The sequence below is a fragment of the Emydura macquarii genome, unplaced genomic scaffold (assembly GCF_026122565.2).
Source record: "Emydura macquarii macquarii isolate MOO-44397 ecotype Brisbane River unplaced genomic scaffold, CSIRO-AGI_Emac_v2 contig_3220, whole genome shotgun sequence".
Classification (NCBI taxonomy): Eukaryota; Metazoa; Chordata; order Testudines; family Chelidae; genus Emydura; species Emydura macquarii.
In genome coordinates this window covers 8,842,554-8,864,505 of record NW_027133357.1, presented here as the reverse complement: position 1 = coordinate 8,864,505, position 21,952 = coordinate 8,842,554, and the positions used below count along the sequence as shown (strand labels likewise).

The 21,952-nt window shown below is 51.3% G+C and overlaps 1 protein-coding gene across 10 annotated transcripts in view; it reads left to right on the top strand.

The window, feature by feature from the left end:
* Positions 1 to 21,621, top strand: part of PLEKHA6 (pleckstrin homology domain containing A6) — a 134,756-nt gene extending 113,135 nt beyond the window's left edge. For 8 of the 10 annotated variants that reach the window (XM_067531850.1, XM_067531853.1, XM_067531851.1 and 5 more), the window contains 12 exons: positions 285 to 380; positions 2,766 to 2,877; positions 3,606 to 3,745; positions 4,742 to 4,891; positions 7,283 to 7,412; positions 8,408 to 8,517; positions 9,330 to 9,512; positions 10,298 to 10,462; positions 10,968 to 11,101; positions 11,556 to 11,698; positions 13,149 to 13,272; positions 15,916 to 21,621. In XM_067531850.1, coding sequence (XP_067387951.1) covers positions 285 to 380; positions 2,766 to 2,877; positions 3,606 to 3,745; positions 4,742 to 4,891; positions 7,283 to 7,412; positions 8,408 to 8,517; positions 9,330 to 9,512; positions 10,298 to 10,462; positions 10,968 to 11,101; positions 11,556 to 11,698; positions 13,149 to 13,264 — 1,479 coding nt within the window. In that variant the 3' untranslated portion in view covers positions 13,265 to 13,272; positions 15,916 to 21,621. The remainder of the gene's footprint in view (positions 1 to 284; positions 381 to 2,765; positions 2,878 to 3,605; positions 3,746 to 4,741; positions 4,892 to 7,282; positions 7,413 to 8,407; positions 8,518 to 9,329; positions 9,513 to 10,297; positions 10,463 to 10,967; positions 11,102 to 11,555; positions 11,699 to 13,148; positions 13,273 to 15,915) is intronic. The other 2 variants (XM_067531858.1, XM_067531852.1) reach the window with 1 other exon arrangement.
* Positions 21,622 to 21,952: the final 331 nt, after the last annotated feature.

Sequence of the window (21,952 nt, the reverse complement as noted above, 5' to 3'; positions counted from 1 at the left end):
TCCCTGGGGGATTCTGTTGAGCCTCTGCTAGGAGAGGGTCTGGGCTACGGCCTTGCCGACTGTATCCTAGCTCCATGCTCAGTCCAGTGCTACAACACACACACACCCCGCCGCCCCCCCAAGCTCCTCTTTTTCCTGGGTGGGGAATTCTCCTCTTAGCAGCCCATCCTGGCTCTGGCAGGTTGGTGAGGTTTGTGTGCTGGCATCAGGCTGAATATTCACCGTGCCACTCATTGACACAGACGAGTTGATTTCCTGATGGGAATGTTTGCAAATCCCCACAGGCCTTGGCCAACAGCACCATAGAGTATGAGAACTTGGAGGGCGAGGTGTCAGCCCTGCATGATGACCTGTGGGAACAGCTGAACTTGGACATCCAGGTGAGAGAATGGGACATGCCGTTTCAAGTCAGTGCTAGTCAATCCAGGAAGCCTGGGATCAGGCGGGGTACATGGAAACAGAGAGATCCCAGCCATTCTGGGCAGTTCACTAGGGCCTGATTCTGCTCTGTTACCCTGGCATAAATCAGGAGTAACTCCACTGGTGTGAATAGAGTTCTCCTCCCTAAAACTGGTGTAAATAAGAGTAAATTTTAGCCATACGAATCCTTCACTTGGAGTTTCTTGGTTTCTGTGAGTTTAAGTCACAACTTCAGGACCAGCTTTTCAGAAACCTTTTGTGCAAAAACAAGCACATGTTTGGGCATCTAATTTGTGTGAACAATTACCTTGACTGTGCAGGCAGCCACACTAATTGTGCAGCAAATGGCCAGTCAGGTGCCCACGTGGCGGTGCAATTACTGGGATTACATGTACAGGCTCAGTAGCTGCCCATGCAAATTAGGGACGCCAGTGTGTGTGGAGTTTATGCACAGTCATTTGCACACAACGTTCTGAAAATACAATACATTTTTAGTAAGTAAGGATGTAAATCCAGAGTAGTTCCATTGAATTCAATACTCATTACTCCATATTTATACTATTTAACAAGTACACCAAGTACACCCCCTCCAAAACTGTGTCTTCCTAAAGCCAGCTCAGTAACCTTCCTTCCTTCCTTCCGCTTGAACCATGTCAGTCAACCTAGACTGAGCCCCACTCCTTTAAAAACCAAGCTCCATCAGTATATAACACTAGCTCAGCCTCTTCAAACGTTGCCTCTGTATTAAGCGAGCTCTGCCTCTTTTAGTAGGCAAGCGTTGCTCCGTTCTCATATGTTTTTTTTAAACGGGGCCCAGTAATTATGCAATCACTTGGAGTAGGTACTCGCTCTCACATTCCAATAATATATTTATTGGGGGTCTGTCTGCTTGAGAGGTGGGGCCAAGGAAAACTCTGCCGTGACATCCCTGACAGTAAGGTAGAAATGGCCATGCAATGGCACTTAAACAGAGCGTCATGCAAACATTACCCAATCCGTCTTCACAGCCGCCCTCCCAGGTAAGCAGTGTTAGCCCCAGGTGGCCAAGGAGGAAGGCAAGGCCTAGTGAAGACGTGACTTGCTTAAGGCCACTGAGCTGTCAGTGGCAGAGCTGGGATTAGAGCGCAGGAGTTCTGAGTAGCCAGTGCTCGCACCACTAGGTGACACTTCCCCTTTGCTGGTTGGTAACGACGCTCTCCTTAATACGCTGCTCTTGGGGGAGGCCCAGTGATACCACAAGGGATTAATTTCCAGGGTAATTGTCACTTGCTGCCATAGAAATGCTCTGGCAGCAACATGGAGGCATCTGTGCAAGACAAACGTTGAGGTGGGCTCGGGGGGAGGGGGAAATCACAAAGATATTGATGTGCTCCAGAGGGGTAGTTGTGTTAGTCTGTATACAGCAAAAACAAGGAGAGTTCTGGAGCACTTTAAAGACTAACCATTTTAATGTCAGTAGGCATAAGCTTTCATGAGCCTCAGCTCACTTCCTCAGATGCAGTTGGCAGAAAAGATATTTATGCACCTAACTCCCATTGGCATTCACAAAGGTATTCAGGTGCCTAACTCCCATTGATTTCAATGGGAGTTGGGTGCCTAAATCCCTTTTGTGGCTCCTGCCCTAGCCATTCATTTTCCGAGCCGTGTTCTGTTGCATTCCCCTTACGCCTGTGACACCAAACAGGAGGAGGGAGAAGTTGGTAATCCTGACCTGACTTCCCAGTGCCCTGGTGAATGAGCCTATTGCGTGCTCCAGCCGTGCTGGGGCCAGCTTACCCTGCAAAACCCAGAGAGATTACAGACATTGCTCATGCCACCTTTCACTGACTCGTGGGGCCAAGTCCCTGCCGGTCCCGCTCCTTGCTCAGCTGGCTGGCTCTGTGATGTCCTGGGAGTTCTCCTTGAGTGAGAACTGAGTCAACCCAGAGTGAAGGCCCCATAGTTTGGTGCTATTGTATTAGTGGACTGGAGGAGCTGGGCCTTTTTACTGATGAGGACAGGGACAGAGGATAAGTGGCCTACACCTAAAACGTAGGTCGACTTAGCTATGTTGCTCGGGGGTGTAAAAAATTCACCTACCCACTAGGTGGACAGAAGAATTCCCCTGGCTACTGCTTCTCGGAGAGGTAGATTAACTCCAGCGACAGGAAAACCTCTGCCGTCACAGTAGCAAGTGTCCACAACACTGCGGTGCTGCTGCGGCGACGTAGCCGTGCCGCTGTAGCGTAGACGTGGCTTCAGAGGGCAGGCTGGCTGGGTCGTGCAGCCCCTCTGTGGCTTGGGGCGGCAAAGGGCGGTGCACCGCCTGCCCGCTGCCCTGACTCTCCACCCCGTGGCCCTTACAGAACGAAATGCTCAATCGGCAAATCCAGAAGGAGATCTGGCGGATCCAGGACGTGATGGAGGGGCTAAGGAAGAACAACCCTTCCCGGGGCACGGACACTGCCAAGCACAGAAGTAAGCATTGACTCCTCCCTCCCTTTCCCGGGTTTCAGGGCTAGAGGCCACTAGCTGCCCTGGTGTCTCATCCCCTACTTACTGTCACCCTCCCCGCCAACACCGGCACGCTGCTGCGTATGTGTCGGCCAAGCGTGTCCCGTGCCCCTTGCGCTCAGCGGGACGCCAGGCCTGCTCCCAGCTCTGCGACTGCACAAACCCGAAGGCCGTCCTGGCTAACGGAGAACCTCGGGTAGCAGGGGTCTGTGAGTTTAGGAGCGAAAGGAGGGGTTTTGCAGCCCCAGTGCTGCGTGAAATGCTGGCGGCCATGGTGTCTGCAAGGGGCAGGCAGGTGTCCCTAGCGCAGGTGCCTCTGGTGTTTGTACTTCACACACACCAGCTCCTCTAGACATCCCTGCTGGTTCTCTGGACCACCCCCTTCCCCCCCCATGCTTCTGCCGGATGGTGTCTGCATGTGCCCTGCCAGGCTCCAGCTTGCTTTGAATACCTGCCGGTGCGGGAGACCCTGTACAGAGATCTGCACCAACAATGGCCGGACCCATTGGCACGCTGGCCTCCGGCATGGTGCCGTGTACGACACGCGGCACTGAAAGAGCGGCTGTCGGAGCTGCAGCTCAGCCGCGCCAGGCCCTGGTTCGGTGGCCCCTGCCCGGATACGCCAGCCCCCCCTTGCTCAGTGGGAACGAGTGGGACGCTCACTGCCGCTCTCCTCTCTCATTTCTCCACAGTGGCCACCGGCCCCGCGGGAACCTACAGCTCCAACAGCCCCGCCAGCCCCTTGAGCTCAGCCAGCCTCACCAGCCCGCTGAGCCCTTTCTCCCTGGTGTCGGGCTCACAGGGGTCGCCCACCAAGCCAGGGACCAGCGAGGTGAGTGGAGACCCCGTTGTGTGGGGCTACGTAGCCCTGGAAAGGAAGTGCCTGGTGCTTTTCTCCCATTGAGAGTCTCTTTGCACCAGCAGGTGGCACTCCCGGCTTTCTCAGGGACGGCGTGAGCCATGGGCTCGAACTAGAGCCGGGATCAGGTTGCACAAGTCAGGTCCAAAGCTGAGATGGATTTTGGATGGGGGCTTTGGTGTGGCCCAGTGGGAAGATGCGGGGGGAGAGGGGGGCTGTTCATGTTTTGGGTGCAGGACTTGGGCCTGGATGCCCTGAAGTTCTGGAGGGTGGAGAAACCAGGGTTTTAGTTCAGCCCGTTGTAAAACTGGGGCCATTTCCAAACTTAGGAGTGGGGCGCTGGGTTCCCATTTTGGACAGCACCAAAGGGGGATGGGTGCTCAGACCCGGGGACTGGGCTCAGGGCCCAGCTTCTAGTGACTTCTAGAGCTGCATCCAACTCACTGGTTTCCCTTCGCTGGGGTTTGCCCAGACACCCTTGTTGTCCTCAGCCCTCGGAGTTTCCTCACCACTGAGTCTGCCTTTCGTCAGAGCCCATCAGACAAAGCCTCGACCGGGCCTAGATACCACAGTGTTGGGCACTTTAGGCACGCCCGAGATAGGGAGAGAGAAACTCCAACCTAGGCCAGGGAGTTTTGATCCGCTCTGTGGCTCAGCTGGTTTGGGGGGTGAGGTGGAGGGGGCACTTCTCAGTCACTGCTGTCTGGTCCCTCTAGTGAGAGCTGTGACGTAGCAGGGGCTGCACGGCGTGTGTGGGTCTGGGAGCCCGGGAGAGTGGGAATTGCTGGGTCCCAGAATGAGCACTCAGCCTGGAGGGGTGGGACCCACTGAGCTGCCTGGGCTCTAGCTGCCCTCATCCTAGGCTCAGTGCCTCTCTTTGTCTCAGCCTCTCGCTAACTTTCTTTTCCTCCCTGTTCACTCAGTTTCTCTGCTGTCGCACCTAACACTCTGGCTTCCTCTCCGCCCCAGGAACCAGGCCCGCCTCGACCGCCCCTTCCCAAATCGTATGTCCCCCTGGAGTCTCCTCCGACCGTGCCTCCACACCCTGGCGAGAGCCACTTCTGGCCGTACCCTAGCTCCCCTTCCTGGCAGCAAAGCAGTGAGGCGAAGCAGGGACAGGTATCAAAGCGCCTCCAGCGCGGATCGCGGCATCCAGCAGCATGCAGTATCCCCATCCCTCACAGGGAACTGGAGCCAGCTAGCGGGAGAGCCACGGGGATAGCTGGGAGGGTGCAAAGCCGAGGTGATCCTCTCCCTGCGGCTGCAAACGCAGGAGAGGTACGGAGCGCAAGGGGCACCGAGGGAACAGACAGAGAGGGGCTTAGCTCCATGACTGCCAACAGCCGAGCTGGGGAAGCATGGCGCACCCTGGCCATACAGACCCCCAGCCTGGGCCCTTTCTGCACCCAGGCCTTGACAAACAGGCATGTTAAGATGGGCACTCTAATTGGAATCCTTCCCCGTTCGGAAAACTTAGTGAGATCTGCCCTCTTCATTTCTTATTGGTTGGCAGCGTGGTCTAATGGGTAGGGCACTGGCTTGGGCCCACAAGAGCCAGGTTCTGTTCCCAGCTGTGCCGCTGACCATGGGCCAGTTGCTGCCTCACTTTGTGCCTCAGTTTCCCCATCTGTCAAATGGGGCTAATGAGGCCCGTCTTTGAGATCAGTTCATAGTGCAGCTCGCTATGCATGAGCAGCGTATTCTAATGGTCAGGAAATCCAGGGTCCATAAACCCATACCCAGGGAATGCCTTAAGCCTGCTTCTGGGAAGGCTGATAAGCTAAACTGCTGATGGATCCACCAGAACTGGAGTGACTGACCCTCGAAGACAAATGCTATGAAACACCCCTCAAGCCAGTCTTGTCTCAGTGTGGAGAAGGGGGGACTGTGCCAGCCACTAGGATGCTGTGACAGTCAGGGTGCAGGGATGCAACCATTATGGGCCCACCACCCGGGGGGTTGGAAAGAAGATTCGAGAGCCTCTTGCTGGCTTCCCTGTGATCCTTGCTTTGGCCAATGTAACGTCATTGACGTGAGTAGCAGATTTACTCCTGACTGACGCCAGCAGGAGAGGAGACTCAAATGCGCAGCACCATGCGCTGCGCTGAGCAGCCTGTTTCCTCCCGTTCTCCCTCTCGCTTTCTTTACTCCAGCCTGGAAAATTTCACTTCCAGTTGTTATCTGCAAACAAGTACTAGGCTGTTACCAACTAACTGTACAGGGCCTGATTCTGATTTCATGCCAGTAGAACTGCATTAACCTTGGGTGTGTTACTCCTGATGTACACCCACATCAGAGTGCAATCAGGCCTGTAAATTCCTGGTCTTCGGTGGATTCAAGTGCTGGATCTTCTCTTGTCTGCTAGAACCCACTGGCTCATTCTTCCGACCCATCCCAGGTCATCTACACCCAGGGCCTATCTTACCTGTTCTCCATCCCTGCTGCATTCACTGACACACTGGAGCAGCTGTTGTCTGCAGGGAATGTTGTCTGAGCTGAAATGGAAGCAGGAGGAAGAGAACTTGGGCAGATTTGTTACAGACGTTGTGGGAGGTGGAGGGGGTGTGTGAAGGAATAGACCTACAGAGGTGCCCTTCTCCAGGCCCCTGCTACTGTTCAGGTTCTGACCACAATCCCCTGATTTTCCTAAAGCGACGTGGCTCTTGCGGGCAGCCTCTTGAAATTGCTTGGCAGACTCATGGACTGGTGCAGGATCCAGAATTGCTGGCTCGTCCATCCTGAGAATCCCAAATCATTTGAGCGTCTCCCACCTCTAGTTCGTGGATCAAAATATATACGGGGTATGGTTAACCGTCCCTATGTTTAAGGTGTGGGGCCTGGAGCTTCAGCTGGAGTTAGGGGGAGCCTTTCCACAGCCTTTAATGAGAGTTAATTCAGGCTGTAAGTTGGCAGCCTCAGGCAGATGCACATTCATGGAAATCAGTGGGAACCTTTCCAGTGACTTCAGAGGGTCAGATCCCAGGAGACTAAATCCATATTCCCAAACCCAAAAGACAAAGTGCAAAGCGTCTGACTGGGGGGCAAATGTGTGTCGTATTTCACAAGATGAGCAAAATATCCTGCGCAAACTAGTCTGGTAACAATCTGCTGAGAGAGACAGGCCAAAGCCAGAACAGCCGACCCTGATCCACCCTAGCCCCAGCGTTCAACACTTGGGCAAAAATGGCTCTCCCATACCATGCCTGGTTATGGGTTCTGCAACTCCAAACCCAGCCCGGATTTTGCCTTGTTCTCTGTCCAGACAACTGGATCTTGTGTTTTTGAGGTGTCAGGGCCCAGGGGAAATCAAAACAAAAACCTTCCTTGGTGCTTCTCCAGGTTGCTATTTCGTGTGTGTGTGCGTGCGTGCCTGCCTGCCTGCCTGCCTGCCTGCTGTCCCGCTGACTGAGTGGCAGAGGTCTGAAGGCAGAGTGTCTCCCCAGCTGCCCTGCCAGCAGCTCCTCCTGAATGGGTCAGCTGCTCACCAGCAAATCCGCTGTCTTTCCACAGTCCAAGTCGAGCTTTGAGCCAAATAAGATGGATGCTCATCGGAGCTCTGCCCCCATCCCAGCCACAGAGGCCGGGCTCATGCAGACGAGGCAAAAGCAAGATGCAGAGAAGCAAGCGGCTCTCAACAAAGGTACCACTCTTGGGCCCTGCCATTTCAGAAAGGGCGGCAGCCCTCTGTCGACCACAAAGTCCAAGTGCAAGAGATCAGGGCTAGAGGCACTGGCCAGCAGAAGCTTGGGCTGGCCCAGTGGGAGGCTTCACCTCTTGGATTTTGGATCTGGGGGTCATCGGCCTGCGCTCAGCGAAGCATGCTACTGAAAGGGCAGGAGAGCTGGAAGGAGGTCACCCTAGCATTTCCTCCTGCCCCTCGGGATAGAGGCTGTTACACTCTGCAGCTCCTTGGAGAGTCAGCGTCTTGTCAGCAGGCCCCCCCAGATGCTGAGGTCCATCCATGTCTGGGGACACTCCTTCAGTGGGGTTAGGAGGCTCTGGGCCTCCATGCCACCTCCTGCCTGGGGACTCTTTGCTGCATTAACAGATCAGCCCTTCCCCACCCCCCAATCCTTCCCCAGCTCTTCCCTGGCATGCTCCTTCTGAAGCACACAATATGATTGCACTGTATTGATCTAGTCATCCCAGCAGGCAGCTGGAGGCTAGGACTCCAGTGGCAGAGCCAGAAATAGAACACAGACTAGCTGTGTTTGGGGTCAGGCCACATTCCCGCTCCATGCCTCAGTTTCCCCCTCTGTAAAATGGTGTTAATAATATTCTCTTGTGGTGCTGGGACTGTGAGATGCCTGGGGGAAAGGTGTGAGGGAAGGACCATGCATCCTTACGAATTCCCCGTGCCAAGTGGCCTGGCAACGTGCCCCTGAAGCACACCGTGAGCCCCTAGCTACCCCCCACCAGCGGCTGTGAGAGCGCATCCTCTGCATCCAGCAGAAATGGGCAGTGCGGAGAGAGGCAGGGAGCAGTAAACCACCCAGGCAACCTGTAGCTCCGGAGAGCTTCTGCCACGTCCTAAACCAGCACGGAGCCCTTGAGCCAGCCTCTGGGCCTGCAGTGTCATGGGCAGCCAGCTGATTTGGGGTTCAGGCATTTACTGTCTCCTCTGCTTCTCCCCAGTTGGCATCGTTCCCCCGAGGACCAAGTCTCCCACCGATGAGGACTCAGCAGCCACTTCGGGCGTGATCAGGAGGAGCGCCAGCAGCGTGTCCAATGGACTGAGCTCCCGGGTACTCGGCGGCTCTCTGCCTTGCATGTCATGGCGGATCTAGCAGGGGTGCAGATCGGGGTGGGGGTAGAAGGTGGGGGGCCCAGTACAGGGTGCTGGGATGGGCTGTGGGGACGTGGGACTGGTGCAGAGTTGGAAGGGACTGGGATAAAATGCAGGAAGGCCATGTGAGGCATCTGGCTCTCAGCCCATTTGCAAGTTTCCCTGGAGCCTGCCAGGAGAGGGGCTGGGAGAGGGACAAGAGTTTGGCTGAGCTGTGTCCGCACACGGAGGTGGAGTTTGAAGCCCTTTGCAGGAAATGCTGCCTGTGCAGAACGCCACCCCCCAGGCTTCGCAAACCGAATTAGCGTCTGCCTGCCCCTGCGAGGCCTGGGACTCCTCCCTCAGCCTCTTGAACTTGGTCTGAACGTCTGAGCTCAAATTGAGGGTCTGTCTGCGCCTCCCTGCATAGCTGACTCGGTGCTTCTCCATGCTGCTGTGTCTCACCCATGGTGGTTTTCTCCTGACCAGCCCTCCCACCTCGCCACAGCCCCCTGCTAGCCCAGCCCTGGCCCTCCACCCCACAGCTCTGCTGACACTCCTCATTCCAGACCTGCAGCCCCCATACTGTTTCCATCCGAGGCTTCCCGGGAACAGCTGCTGCTGTGCTAATTGTCTAGCGTAGAAGCCTTTCACCTGGACAGTAAGCTGAGACCAGCAGCTTTCGTGGCATTGATGACCCGTGTCATGTCTGAACCTGCTCCTGGGGGGGGGGGGACTAGGGCTCTAACCCAGGTGAGGCCCTAATTATGGGGCTTTTTGGATTCTCCCCAGGAGAGGCCAAAGAGCGCTGTGTTCGCCAATGAAATGAAGGCAAAAATGAGCGTCGAGGAGCAGATCGACCGGATGAAACGCCACCAAAGCGGATCCATGAAGGAAAAAAGGCGGAGTTTGCAGCTCCCAGCCAGCCAGCAGCCGGACGGCCCCGGCACAAAGGCGCCTGCGTCTTACAAAGTGGTATGGCCTTTCCATGTCACTGGTCGGGTTCAGGGGGTAGAATTGGCAATTCTTCCACAGGCCTTCCTCAGAACAACATCCCCCAGTTTGTCCAGTCCCCAGGCTCCTCGGATTTGTGGGCCAGCTCCCTGGGCGTGGGCTGGTCCCGGCCCTTTCCCAGGAAGAGGGTTTTCAGATCCAGGCCTGGAAGTCCTCCCCTGTTTGGATTTGCCAAGAAGCAGTGTGGTTTAGTCACTAGAGCACTGGACTGGGGACTTGAGAGACCTGGTTCTCTTCCCAACTCTGCCGCCAGCCTGCTGGGTGACCTTGGACAAGTCACTGCCCCGCTGTGTGCCTCAGTTTCCCCATCAGTAAATTGGGGCTAATGGCACTGTCTTCCTCTGAAAAGCACCTTGAGATCTACTGATGGAAGGTGCTACTGAAGAGCAAGATGGTATAATTATTACTAAGGCTGGGGCCTGCAATGCATCAATGGTTAGATGTTTGGGGGAGCCAGTGGGGCGTGAGGAAGGCCCATGGTGGGGTACTTGAAGTATGTGAGGGAGATGGGAAAGAGCTTGCCAGGAGAAAGCAAGTGTGGGAGTCGCTCTGATACTCCAGTGATGGGCATGGGTGGGCGGCCAGAACAAACGGTGGGATTTCTGGAGGAGTGGGTGAGGGAGAGCAGGGCAGAGGCCAGCGAGACAGAGTCACCTCCCGCATTTCTGAGCCCCGCAGAGGCAGGGCACGCTGTCTGGGGACCCTCCCCTCCTGGCTCTGAGTGGTAGCTCCATGGGCTGTTCCAGGTACGCCGGCACCGCAGCATCCACGAAGTGGACATCTCCGACCTGGAGGCCGCGCTGCGCTCCGAGGATTCTGGCAAAGTCTACGAGACGCCGAGGGAGGAGATCGCCCGGCTGCGCAAGATGGAGCTGGAGCCGCAGCACTATGATGTTGACATCAATAAGGAGGTGAGGCCTGGTGCCATTGCAGCAACACACCGTACGGATGGCAGTGGAGGCAGGTTGCTATGGAGGCCAGGTACATATGGGAAGACACAGCGCCTTGGAGACAACGTGGGCCCAGGGCTGGGGAGAGAGGATGGTTCCTGAGGTGAAGGGACAGGTCCCTCTAGGCATTCGTGTTGCCCGGGCCCTCGTGTCCTGCAGCCTGAGACTGGGGGCTGGAGCAGACCCGAGCTGGGCACTGAGCGGAGAAGAATGCAGGGTAGGGTGGCTGTCGTGTGTTCTGGGCCACGGGTGGGTGTTGTGCTGGCTCTGGATTACAGAGAGGTGCTGGAGCAGGAACCAGTGATATATAGGTCCTAGAGCAGGATGTGTGAGCCCTGCAGCAGGGGCTAGGTGCTGGAGAAGGGACAGGTGCTGGGTGCTGTGCACTCCCCCAGGCGTCAGTTGCAGAAGGCCCATGTTGGCTTCAAACCCCCGAAACTCAAGACCTGCTTTTGCCTCCTCCTAGCTCTCTACCCCAGACAAGGTCCTTATTCCAGAGCGGTACATTGAGCTGGAACCTGACACCCCCTTAAGCCCCGAAGAGATGAAGGAGAAGCAGAAGAAAGTGGAAAGGATAAAGACGCTCATTGCCAAATCCAGGTGATGGCGCTGTCCTGTGCCCATTTCAGCACTGGCTGTGCCTGCAGTGCCGCGCTGCCACCTCCTCCATCAGACGGTCTCTCTCGTGCGCCCTTCCACCCGTCCGCTACAGCCATTGTTTGTCTGTCCACCCTCCCTTCGTGCACCTGCAGATCCATTCACTCGATTATTTGTTCATGTAACCCCGATTCATCTATTCATTCACCCACTAACTCATTAAACTACTCACCCACTCACCCACCCATGTATTTGCAATTCCACTCATGCATCCACCCACCTGCCCTCTATCCACTCATCTCATCCACATGTTCTTCTACCCACTCACCCTGTCGTTCTGTCCAGTCGTACCCTGTGTTTGTTAGGCCCTTGTGAGCGCTCCCTGTATTTTGGGCTGGGCTATCTCTGCAGCTGCCAGGGGCACTGGGGTGGTAACTCTGAGCTCTCTCTGCTGCAGCTTGCAGAACGTGATTCCCCTAAATGAGGGAGAGGTGGACACGCCCCAGGACACAGAAACCCAGCTCCAGGAGCAGGAGAAGAGGATAGAGATATCCTGCACCTTGGCTACAGAAGCCTCCAGGCGGGGCCGCATGCTCTCTGGTAAGGCGCTTAGGAGGCAAAGAGCTGCAGTTTCATGGTTTAAGAAAAGGCACGGGAGATGCCATGGGTGCCTAAGCCAAGCGGGGGCAAACCAAAGAGAGAGGGGGTGCTAATGACACGGGCAAATCATGGATTTACTTGCATTAAGGGCAGAAGACTGCACTTGGGGTAAAATGAGGGTTAGGGATGACCAGGCAATGAACCTGTCAGGAATGGGGCATGGACAACAGGCCAAGGGCCTTTCCAAATAAGAACATAGGCCAAGATTCTCACCTGGTGTAAATCGGGGTAACTCCCTTTATTTTGATAGCACTATGCCAATTTGCACCAGGTCAGAGTCTGGCCCACAGAGGCATATCCACCACTGGGCTATTGCAGTTTCCAGGCCTGAAATCAATGGCGTTACACCAATGTAAAGTTTACACTATGGAGGGTCAGGCTCCCAGTGCCTGATGGTGTGCGCCTATCTTCCCTGGGGTGACGCATATTATTTTTGCATTATTCAACCATTAACCTTTTGGAAAGGCAAACCTGCAGTTCTCGCCCCTACAGCACACCTGTGCCTGGAGATCCCAGCTTCTGGGCTAGCCAGCAGGTGACAGCAAATCATTCCTTACACTACGAACACTAGCTGGAAAGACAAGGCGGTCTCCAACACACTTGGAGATGATGAACAATATTGGATGGGGAAGGGGCTGTGCATAAAGAGAGGAAGGATGGCCCAGTGGTTAGGGCAGCTTTGCCCTTCCTGACAAGAATGCTGTGGGGATAACGTGAGGCGCTCGGATACTCCGGTAATGGGCGTTGTGTAAGTAGCTAAACCAGACTAGACCATGGCGAAGTTCATAGGATGGAGGGGGCAGGGTCGGGCATCTCTCTGGAAGGGCTTGTTTTCTGGGCTCTTTAATGGGATTATGACATGCTGTAGGGGCCTTGAGTAGAACCAGCTGAAAAAAGGGATGCATTTTGGGGGCAATCTTATGAAAAATGTATCCCTTTTTTTCTGTCAAAAAATTTCAAAACTACATTTTTTGCAATACTATTTTCACAAAATAACCCATCCTTTTTTGGTCAAAAAGCTTTTCAAGGTCTTGTCCAAGCTCTAGAGCCGTGTAGGAAATGCCTGAACCTTTGTGCATGGAGTGTGTTGTGAGAGGCTGTACTGGCGAGGGGGTGCTGAGCCCCAGGACCGTCTCCTTGCTGACAGGTGCTGCCTCCCATCTCTGCCTCAGACCATGAGGATCCCAGCACGGAGCTCACGTGTGCATGCCCTGGGGGAATCATTTGTATCTCTCTGTTGTTTCTGACCACGCTTCCTTCCTTTTTTTAATTCCCCCATTTCTAACCTCTCTGCCTTGCTCTGGGATTTGCTCCTGGCTTTGTTCCCTTTCTCCCCTTGCCGGCTGCAGCACCGTGTTCTTCATGTCCTTTTTCCACTTCTTGTTTCCAGCTCAGTGTACCACCCCGAGCCCTCCCACTTCCCCAGCCTCCCCGACTCCACCGACAAACCCCCTCTCGTCTGAATCATCCCGGGTCGCCGACAGCAGCCATTTTATGCGTGTCTGAGCCATGAAGTAAGCACTTTTTCTATTGTACTTCATCTCCTCCTCTGTCCATCTCACCCTGGAGTGGCGCCGGCAAGAACCTCACTCAAGAGTCTCCTCTTTCCATCCATTCATACGTTGTTTCTCACCCAGCTAACACTCTCCTCTGCCACGTTAGCCCAGCCTCCTCCCATGGAATGAGTGCAAGGGGCTTAGAACTTGAAAGACTGAGAGTCCTGGAGTCCCTGGGCCGGAACCTCCACTAGGATAAATTGGCATAGCTCCACTAAAGTCAATGGAACTGCATGACAGGGTGGACTGATTTAAATCTAAGAGATTTTAATCACCAATTTTAATAATGATTTACATCAATGAGCAGGAAAGCTTGATTTAAATCATCCATTTTAATCCTGTTTTGCATTTGCACTTTTTTATTGTTTACTTATTATGAAGTTGGTTCTCACTGATTGGTATAATTTGGTTCTACATTTTGCAAACCAGGAGGTTACACTAGATCCACACACATTTATTTAAGCAATTCTGTTGCTTAACATACCTTTATTCAGATTTTGTCATTTTTTATGATGTAAGAAAATGATGAATGATGCATTTCTTATCTACTAGATGATGGTTCATTTTTACTCATGATTTATGCCCAGCTACATTTGGATGGAAATTAGAATTCAATTTTTAAAAGCACAAGAGCATTTACAAAAAGGTTTTTTTAATTAGTTAAAGTCCCTTAAATGTGCGGAATACATAGGGAAGAAAGCAAGTTCAGTGAATCAATTTTAAATGCAAAGCATGTTTTGATTAAACAAAGAATCATCAGCTGTAGTTAGTGAATAGCTCTGACTGCTTCCGGGCACCACGTCCTTCAAGATTTTAGAGCTAGTAGGTCTGATCCTATAACACCTTGTTTTTAGTCCCAGATTGGAAGAAGAGAGTCAACTTTCTTGTTGTTTCAATTCTTAATTGGATTCTCAGCTCTGAATGCGTTAATCATTGAACTGAACTAACTGAATAAATGGAAACTAAGAAAATAGTCTCCCTGCACCTGCGCAAGAGGCTGCTGCTGTCAAAAGCTGGTTTAGCACGTCAGGTTCAAGATGCTTAGCCAGTGACTTTCACCAGTTCAGTGCTTTGACTTTCTCTAAAACTTTGGCAGCAAACATGCCCGGCTTGAATATTCTATTTTTATTTACATTAATATTATTATTTACATTATTATTTACATTAAGTTATTTTAACTTAAATAAAAGTTATTTTAATAGGTTGTCATAACTTCACTTTTAATTTTAAATAGATTTATTTTTTAAAAGAAAAATGTATTGAATTTAAATTTTAAAAAATGGATTTAAATTAAAAAATCAATTTTTTTAATCATTGATTTTAATCCACCCTGCTAGACTGCTTTCCACCAGTGGTGGGGCTGGCCCCATCCCTCTTCAGGACCAAGAGTCTTCTCCAGGCTTTCCTTCTGGGTTCAAAGGAAGAGCTGATGGGGTAGCTAAGTTATAGTGAGGGCTTGGTTACTTGAAATAATGCAGCCCACCTGGATGGGAGTGTATTGTTTATGCCCATCCCAGGACTAAGAGAGGTACATTCCTTATTGCCTACTTTAGCTATGCATGGCATGGAATAAGCTGATGTTGTGGGCCTGATTCTCACCTCACTTAGATCCACTGTAAATTAGAAGTGACCCCAGCAGAAAGTCAAGGGTGCAAATCAGAGGAGAAAACGGGCAAGAAAAATGACCTGAGAGAGACTGATTCTGTTCACTGCATATAAATAACCAGCATTGGGAATGAGGGCCAAAAATCAAGGAGACAGGATGAGCGTGAGCTCCAGCAACCCTTTGCCTCTAGGGAGCCGGTTCAAACCCAGGCCAGGTCAGCAGTGAGCCACTGGAAGCTGTTACAATCTGGCGGCCGTGTGCTGGCCTATGTGAGATGAGATTGGTGGGTCTGGGTGTGGATCCTAGTGGGCACACAGCACTGAGCTGGTACTGACTCGTCAGCAGCCTCAGAAGAGATGCTGAGGACTAAATGGCCATGGAGACCGAATTCCCCTCCCATCCCGAGGGGGACAGCCCTCGGGGACTGCGCTGAGGCCCGTTAGCAGGGCAGCGTGGGGGGAAAGCTTGCTTGTGCTGGACCTGCTCTGTGGATGAAGCGTGGAGCCTGTTTTCCATGGCTGTTGGTGCACCTCCCGGCACCAGCACTAGCGTTCCTCCAAAACTTTCCCAATTCTCTTTGATGGAAGTGGCCACTTACCAAATATGGGCCTTTTCTGCCCTGGGATTCTAGCCATTGGTAGTTCGGCAGCCCCGCACACCCCTGGCATAGATTCAAGTCACTCCAGAGCTGTGTGGTTAGCAGGGGTGCAGAGCCCCTTCTTTGATCTGGGTTAACCTGCACTTGTAAAGATTGTGACCTCCCTCCGCTTACCCCAGTTACTCTAGGGCTTTGTATTTCTGCAGCAGCTCAGGGGACTGTGCCTGGGTTGAATTCTCTGGGCAGACCAGGCCTAACAAGGGTCTCTCATTCTTTCGAGAGAGGACAAAAATACCTGCCATGGGGCGTGGACGTTGGCTCAGAGCTGCCAGGCTGCCCAGTGGGTGGAGGGGCTCCAGTTCCTCAGTCATTCACCTCTGTCCTCTCCTCCCTCTAGCACAAGCCCTGGCTGCTGTGAACGCTGCGAAGTTCCACAGAGCCACGTTTTAACGCACGCACGCGCGCATCCTGACTCGACAGCCACGCCTCCCCTCAGTCATCGCTTTCGGTTCTCCCCGAGTCCCTTCCTCTAACCCACGGTGAGATCATCCAGGACGAAGATGCTGTGAGTCGGCACCTGCTGCCGAGGAGAGCACGGGAGCCGCCTCCTCTGCACCCGTCCCCCCAGCTGGGCCTGTAGCATCCCAGGACGAAGTGCCGTGGGTAGGCTGCCTGCTGGAGCAGAGTGGCAAAGAGGCACTGTTAAACCACTGCCACTCCACGGATGGACGTTTGGTGTGAGATCTGTTGCTGTTTGGGAGACGGGCCCTCGCCACAGCGGGCGTGAACGTCAGGGCAGGGGAACTGCAGCCACGCAACAGTCTGTTCCGTGGCTGGAATATCTCGTCGCGGGGATGGCGTGGCACTGGAGGAAGTGGGGTTTCTCTTTGCTTTCCACGCTGAAGTATTTGTCTCCCAAAGCTCACAGCCAGAAGGGGCTTTTGCATGGGGACTGAGATGTTGCTGCTTGCTCTTGCCCTCCACTGACGTGAGCACCTCATCTCCATTCTCCGCACACCTTCCGCCTCCCCACGCCCTGGCCTGGAATGGCCATTAGCATCTTTAATTTCTGGAGCTAGTCACCCATGAGACCTGGCACAGCCACGTTTCTCCACTCTAGCACATGAGCATCCACTGGAAGGAAGGAGCCGGGCAGCTGGGATGGACGGATGGAAACCGGCGCCAAGGAAGGAAAAGGCTGCCGGGGAAGAAAATGGGAGAGGTTATGGGATCTACAAAGTTAGGGGATATAGCTGTATCTGTGAAATACTGGTGCTTCCGCTCCCAGGGCTATGGGTGGTGTGGAACAGCAGGTCTGTGCAATGTACGCGGATGTGTAGTAAAGGAATAGCTGAAAGATACAGGGGGATGGGGCTAGACGAGCCTAAGTGGCTGGTGTTGGTGACCAGGCGAAGCCGCGTTGCTTTCTGGGGCCAGGAGGGATCTGTTTGCACATAGAGACAATGAGGAGAAAGGGGGACAGGGTTAGGGATATTTTTTGTTGGATCAGAGCAGGTTCTGGATGGTACCAACAGGTGCCCTTCCTCAGAGTTTTGCTTTGTCCGGGGGCAGCGCTCATTTCTTGCATTGTTATGGGGATGGGAGTGGGGTGGAAGAGAGGAATTGGTATCAGCGTGTACGTGTGTACACAGACAGACAGACACACACACACTCTACAATCAGGGGCTGCTGCGAGATGCTTATTACTAGATTGGGCAAGACACTGGAGAAGTGACTGAGGAACAGCACTCTCTCTCTGTCTGTGGCACTTCTAAGCCATCTGTCACCTTGGATCTGAGTGTCCCCATCTGACCTTGGTATCTAATCCTGGATGGACTAGAATGGATCTAGAGGGGCGTTTCCTTCAGTGGCAGCTGCCATATCAACACTGTAACTGTCTCTTGCCTCCCTTTGGAAAGCATTGCCTTGCCCCAAAATGGAGCGGACACCAGAGCTGGAAGGCCCAAGGGAATGGAACATAGTTGGGAGGGGACCTCATCCCTTCTGCTTCAGGCTATAAACCAACCTCTAATGGACTTCCCTACCGACAAGTTATTCCATCGTCACCCTCTGCAGGATTCTTCCACCTTTCTCTGAAACCGCTGCTACTGCACTGGATAGCCCCCTGGTCTGATCCAGTCTGGCAGTCCTAGAATCAGAGAAGATGAGGGTTGGAAGGGACCTCAGGAGATCATCTAGTCCAGCCCCCTGCTTAAAGCAGGACCAAGCCTGACTGAATCATCACAGCCAGGGCTCTGTCAAGCTGGGCCTTAAAAACCTCTAAGGATGGAGATTCCACCACCTCCCTAGGTAACCCATTCCAGTGCTTCACCACCTTCCTAGTGAAAAAGCTTTTCCTAATATGAAATCTAATTTTCTCCTTTGGGAAATTGGCTAGGTGGACTTGATAGGCCTCTTCCATCTCTACCTTCTAAGACTCCCTGCTATATTTGCATGTCGAACAGCACACAGGCAATTTACACTCAACTCACCATCTCGGTTCCACATTCTCCGTTCCTGTAAGATCTTATGAGAGAAGCCTGCTCTTCCAGATGTGGCTTCATTGTTTTCTTACTACATTGAGAGAATAATAATCTGGAGTGGGAGGCAGGCGGGATATTGGGGGTGATGGAAGAGGTGTACTTCAGAGAAGCAGCCAAGAGGTTGGCTGCTTTTCTGAAGCTCATCAAAACTATCTGAATCATCAGGGTCTGCAGAATCTAGCTTTATTTCAGGACTGCTGTTTCCCACCTCAATGGGAACTCATAAGATCCATCTAGACATCAGCTCAAGCAATGGTTTGGAGGAAGGAGGTTTTTTTATATCTGTCCAAGTTGGTTTCCTTGTCCCTTCTCAAAATGAGGGCCATATGCAGATAGCAAATGTATTTTCCACAATGGAGTGGATTTGCAAGTGCTCAGTTCCCATTTAGGCACCTAAATTAGACCAAGATTTTTAAAAGTGCCCATACCCAACAGCTCCTGCTGTCATACTGATGGGCAGATTTTCAAAACAGCTCTGAAAAGCTGGCTACTTATTTTGGTGCCTAAGTAGGAGTTTAATTCTTTTGAAAATCAGGCCCTGTGTTTCACAAAAAATATTTGCAATCTCATCCCAGGCCTCTTTTTGGATCCCAGCAATATTTTCCTCGACTTCCCAGTGAAAATGAAAGGTTTTGCATTGAAATATTGAAATTCTATTTAGTTTTTTGCTAGAATGGAATTTTAAAATTCCCAAATCTGAAATTCTGAAAAACAAAAGGCAATCTGGGTTGAATATGGGCTTGCTTTTCCACTCCAAAATCCTTCTTCAAATGAGAAGTTGTGAAATGTTGCTGGTTGTACGTGAAATGATCCGGTGTAATGAAACTAACCTGAAATAGGAAAGCCCCAGGTGTCAAGATTTCCCAGCGCTGTTGTGAATATTATCTGAGCTCTTCTGTCAAGAGCCCCTTTTCCTATGGACTTTCCAGTACAATAGGTGCCCTGTTCTAAGATCAGACAGTGCTGGACTTCTGAACCTGATTCTGCTCTTACCTACACTAGTGCAAATCAGGATTAACTTAAATGAAGACAAATTAAATTCAGATGAGAATGTGGGAGTGGACAATCATGCTCTGTACCATATACTAGAGATTGGAACTCCGTCTCTTCACCACATGGAGGAAGAACTGTCTTGTCTCAGCACTTGAAACTCCAAGCGGGAGCTCTAAAAGAGGCAATGTGTTGAAGATGCGCAAGCAAGCTCAGTCTGTTTCTTTCTCCACTGGCTTGATCCTGATGGCTGCTGAGAACCCACATCTGCAGCCGAAATCAAGAGAAGGTGCAGGTGCTGAGCCCCTAACAAGATTACTACTCCTTCCCAGCCACGGCACCAGTTGAGTGAAATGGGAGCTGGCTGCTTGTCTGAGGTAGCCTGTGAATCACTCTCTCTCTACTTTAGCAATACACATAACATCCAAGGAAACAGAACCCCTCTGCCCAATGGGATCTATCTAGCATCTCCCTAAATTATCTGTCTATTTTAAATTTTGGCAATACACACAACATCCCAGGAAACAGAACTTTTCCCACTTCCCTGTTGAATCGACTCTAAGAATCTTTCTTTCTTTCTAATTTTAGCAATACATATATCATCTCTGGAAAAAAAAATAGTCCTGCTCTCAGAATGAAATCCCAAACAGTCCCTGTTAGCTCATGAAGCTGGCCCTTTATTTTGCTATACATGCCTTAATATATGTTTTATGGAAATGATACATTTATATAATATATATTTTGTTTTTCTCTCCTTTTCCCGGTGGTACTGTTTTGTGTTAACTCTCTCTCTTTCTCTTTCTGCTGTGCTGTTGGCATCAGCACTGCAAGAGAGTTACAAAAGGAGATTCTTTGCCCGTTCATCAGAAAAAAAAAAAAAAAAAAAAGACCTATTTAAATATATATATATATATATTTTCTGCTTTTATCAAAAGCAACTTTATTTAAAATAAAATATAAGAACTGTAAGTTTGAGAAATGATGCATTTATTTCCCTGTTACTGAATAGATAGCGCTCTGTGTAGGGCCAGATCCTCAGCTACTGTAAACTGGCGTAGTTCTGAAGTCATTGGAACTAGGCTGACGTACAGCCACTGAACAGCTGTCCAGCAGGCACAGTATATGAAGACATATAGGACTGTACCACGTCGGGGATTGCAGAGGGCATCTTACTGGTATTCAGATATCGGCCATGGATCCTTGTGACTCTATGTGGGTTTTTTAATCTTTTAAATTAAATGTTACATTTTTACCTCCCTTTTTTGTTCTTGTGAAGGTTTTCTCTGTGATGGTGTGACTAGTGCAGAGGGCTCCCGCAGGCGCAGCGGGGTGCTGTCTCTGTCCTATCACCCGCCCAGCTGCTAACCTCACCTCCACACAGAGGTGCTCTCTGCATGATGGATGCGTCTTTGTTTGCTGTGAATGTGTCCCCAGGTGTAAAAGGGGGGAGGCGGCTGAACTGAGAAAAATGCAGGCAAGCTGGGAGAATCCCCCTGACCAAACCGGGATGCCGGAGCTGAGCAGAGACAGGAGAAAGATGAATGGTCATGAGAGTCGTTCCTAGGAGCACAAACAAAAACTCACCCGTGTCAATGGAATGACTTCAGTGGCCTTCACATCATAGATGGACCCAAAAGCCACCCTGGAGTTCCCATCAGAGCTTCAACCCCTCAATGTGCCCCCTCCCATGACTCTTCCAGTCTCCCGTCATGAAGAAGGCTCTCCTGCAGCTCAGTTCTGACAACACGGTTTGCACGTTTAAAGGAAAGGGTGGGGGAGGAAGGTAACCCCACTGGTAAGCATCCTTGAAAGGCATAGGCATTCCCATGAAGGACACAGGGAGCGCCTAAAAAGAACCTTCCTGGCATTAAGGCATGACCTAGGTGATGTAGAGGGGACAGCAAGGGAACCTCCTCACTAAGCAAATAACAATGTAGTGTGTCTGTGACCAATCACTGCTACTGTCACTTTACGAGTTTCCAAAGTTACAAGCTGTGAGCTCTCAGTGGAGTGGCTTAGCATCACAATATTGCAGTATTGTGGAACTGTATTTTTTTAATTCTTTTTATTTTATTTTGGTTATTTTTTCATAGCTCCTTCATATACCAGCAACTCTTGTAACCAAGAAAAACTGTTTGCATTTAAAAAAAAAAAAAAAAAAAACCTATTGATGCACATTATTTGGGGGGATGGAAGGGGGGGGGGGGGAGAAGGCAAAAAATTGATTTTTGCTTGTGTTAGACAAATACAACTATCCAAGAAACAATGTGATGTTGGTGTCTTTCTTTCTGTATAAAAAGTGACCTTAGATGACGACTACTAGAACTTTAGACCGAAGAGATCGTGGTCAAATGGCTGTAGCATTTCAGCAGCTTGAATTCTTCACACCAATCAAAGGGGGATATAATCTTCTCAGTAATTAAACCAGTGGTAGTTTGCTTTGTAATTTTCCCAACAGCATTTGTTTTAGATGTAGCTACTAAAGGATCCAATCTTACACAAGGAAAAAAATGCATTTGTACCTTGCAAATTTATATAAAATAAATAAAAATGGATGGTTTGTAAATAGATCATTTGTTGAGCTTGTCCTTCTTGCAACTGTAGCTAGGGGATGGACAGTCTTTGACATATTTTGGAGACTGATGATTTTCAGAGGTGCTGAGCCAGCTGCAGCTTCTGTTTGTTAACTTGAGTTGTAGGTCCTTTCTTATCTGTGAGACAGGTAATCATTTCTGCTGTGAGACCTTGTTTCAGTTGCTTACAGTTTTGCCAAACTAAACATTCAGGCTGACATTTTCATGATGGCTGTCTCCCCTAAGCCTTTTTTTTTTTTTTTTTTTTTTTTGCAAGTTTCAGCTTAAATAGTTTGGCCGTTTCTGAGAACAAGGCTAGGGGGAATAC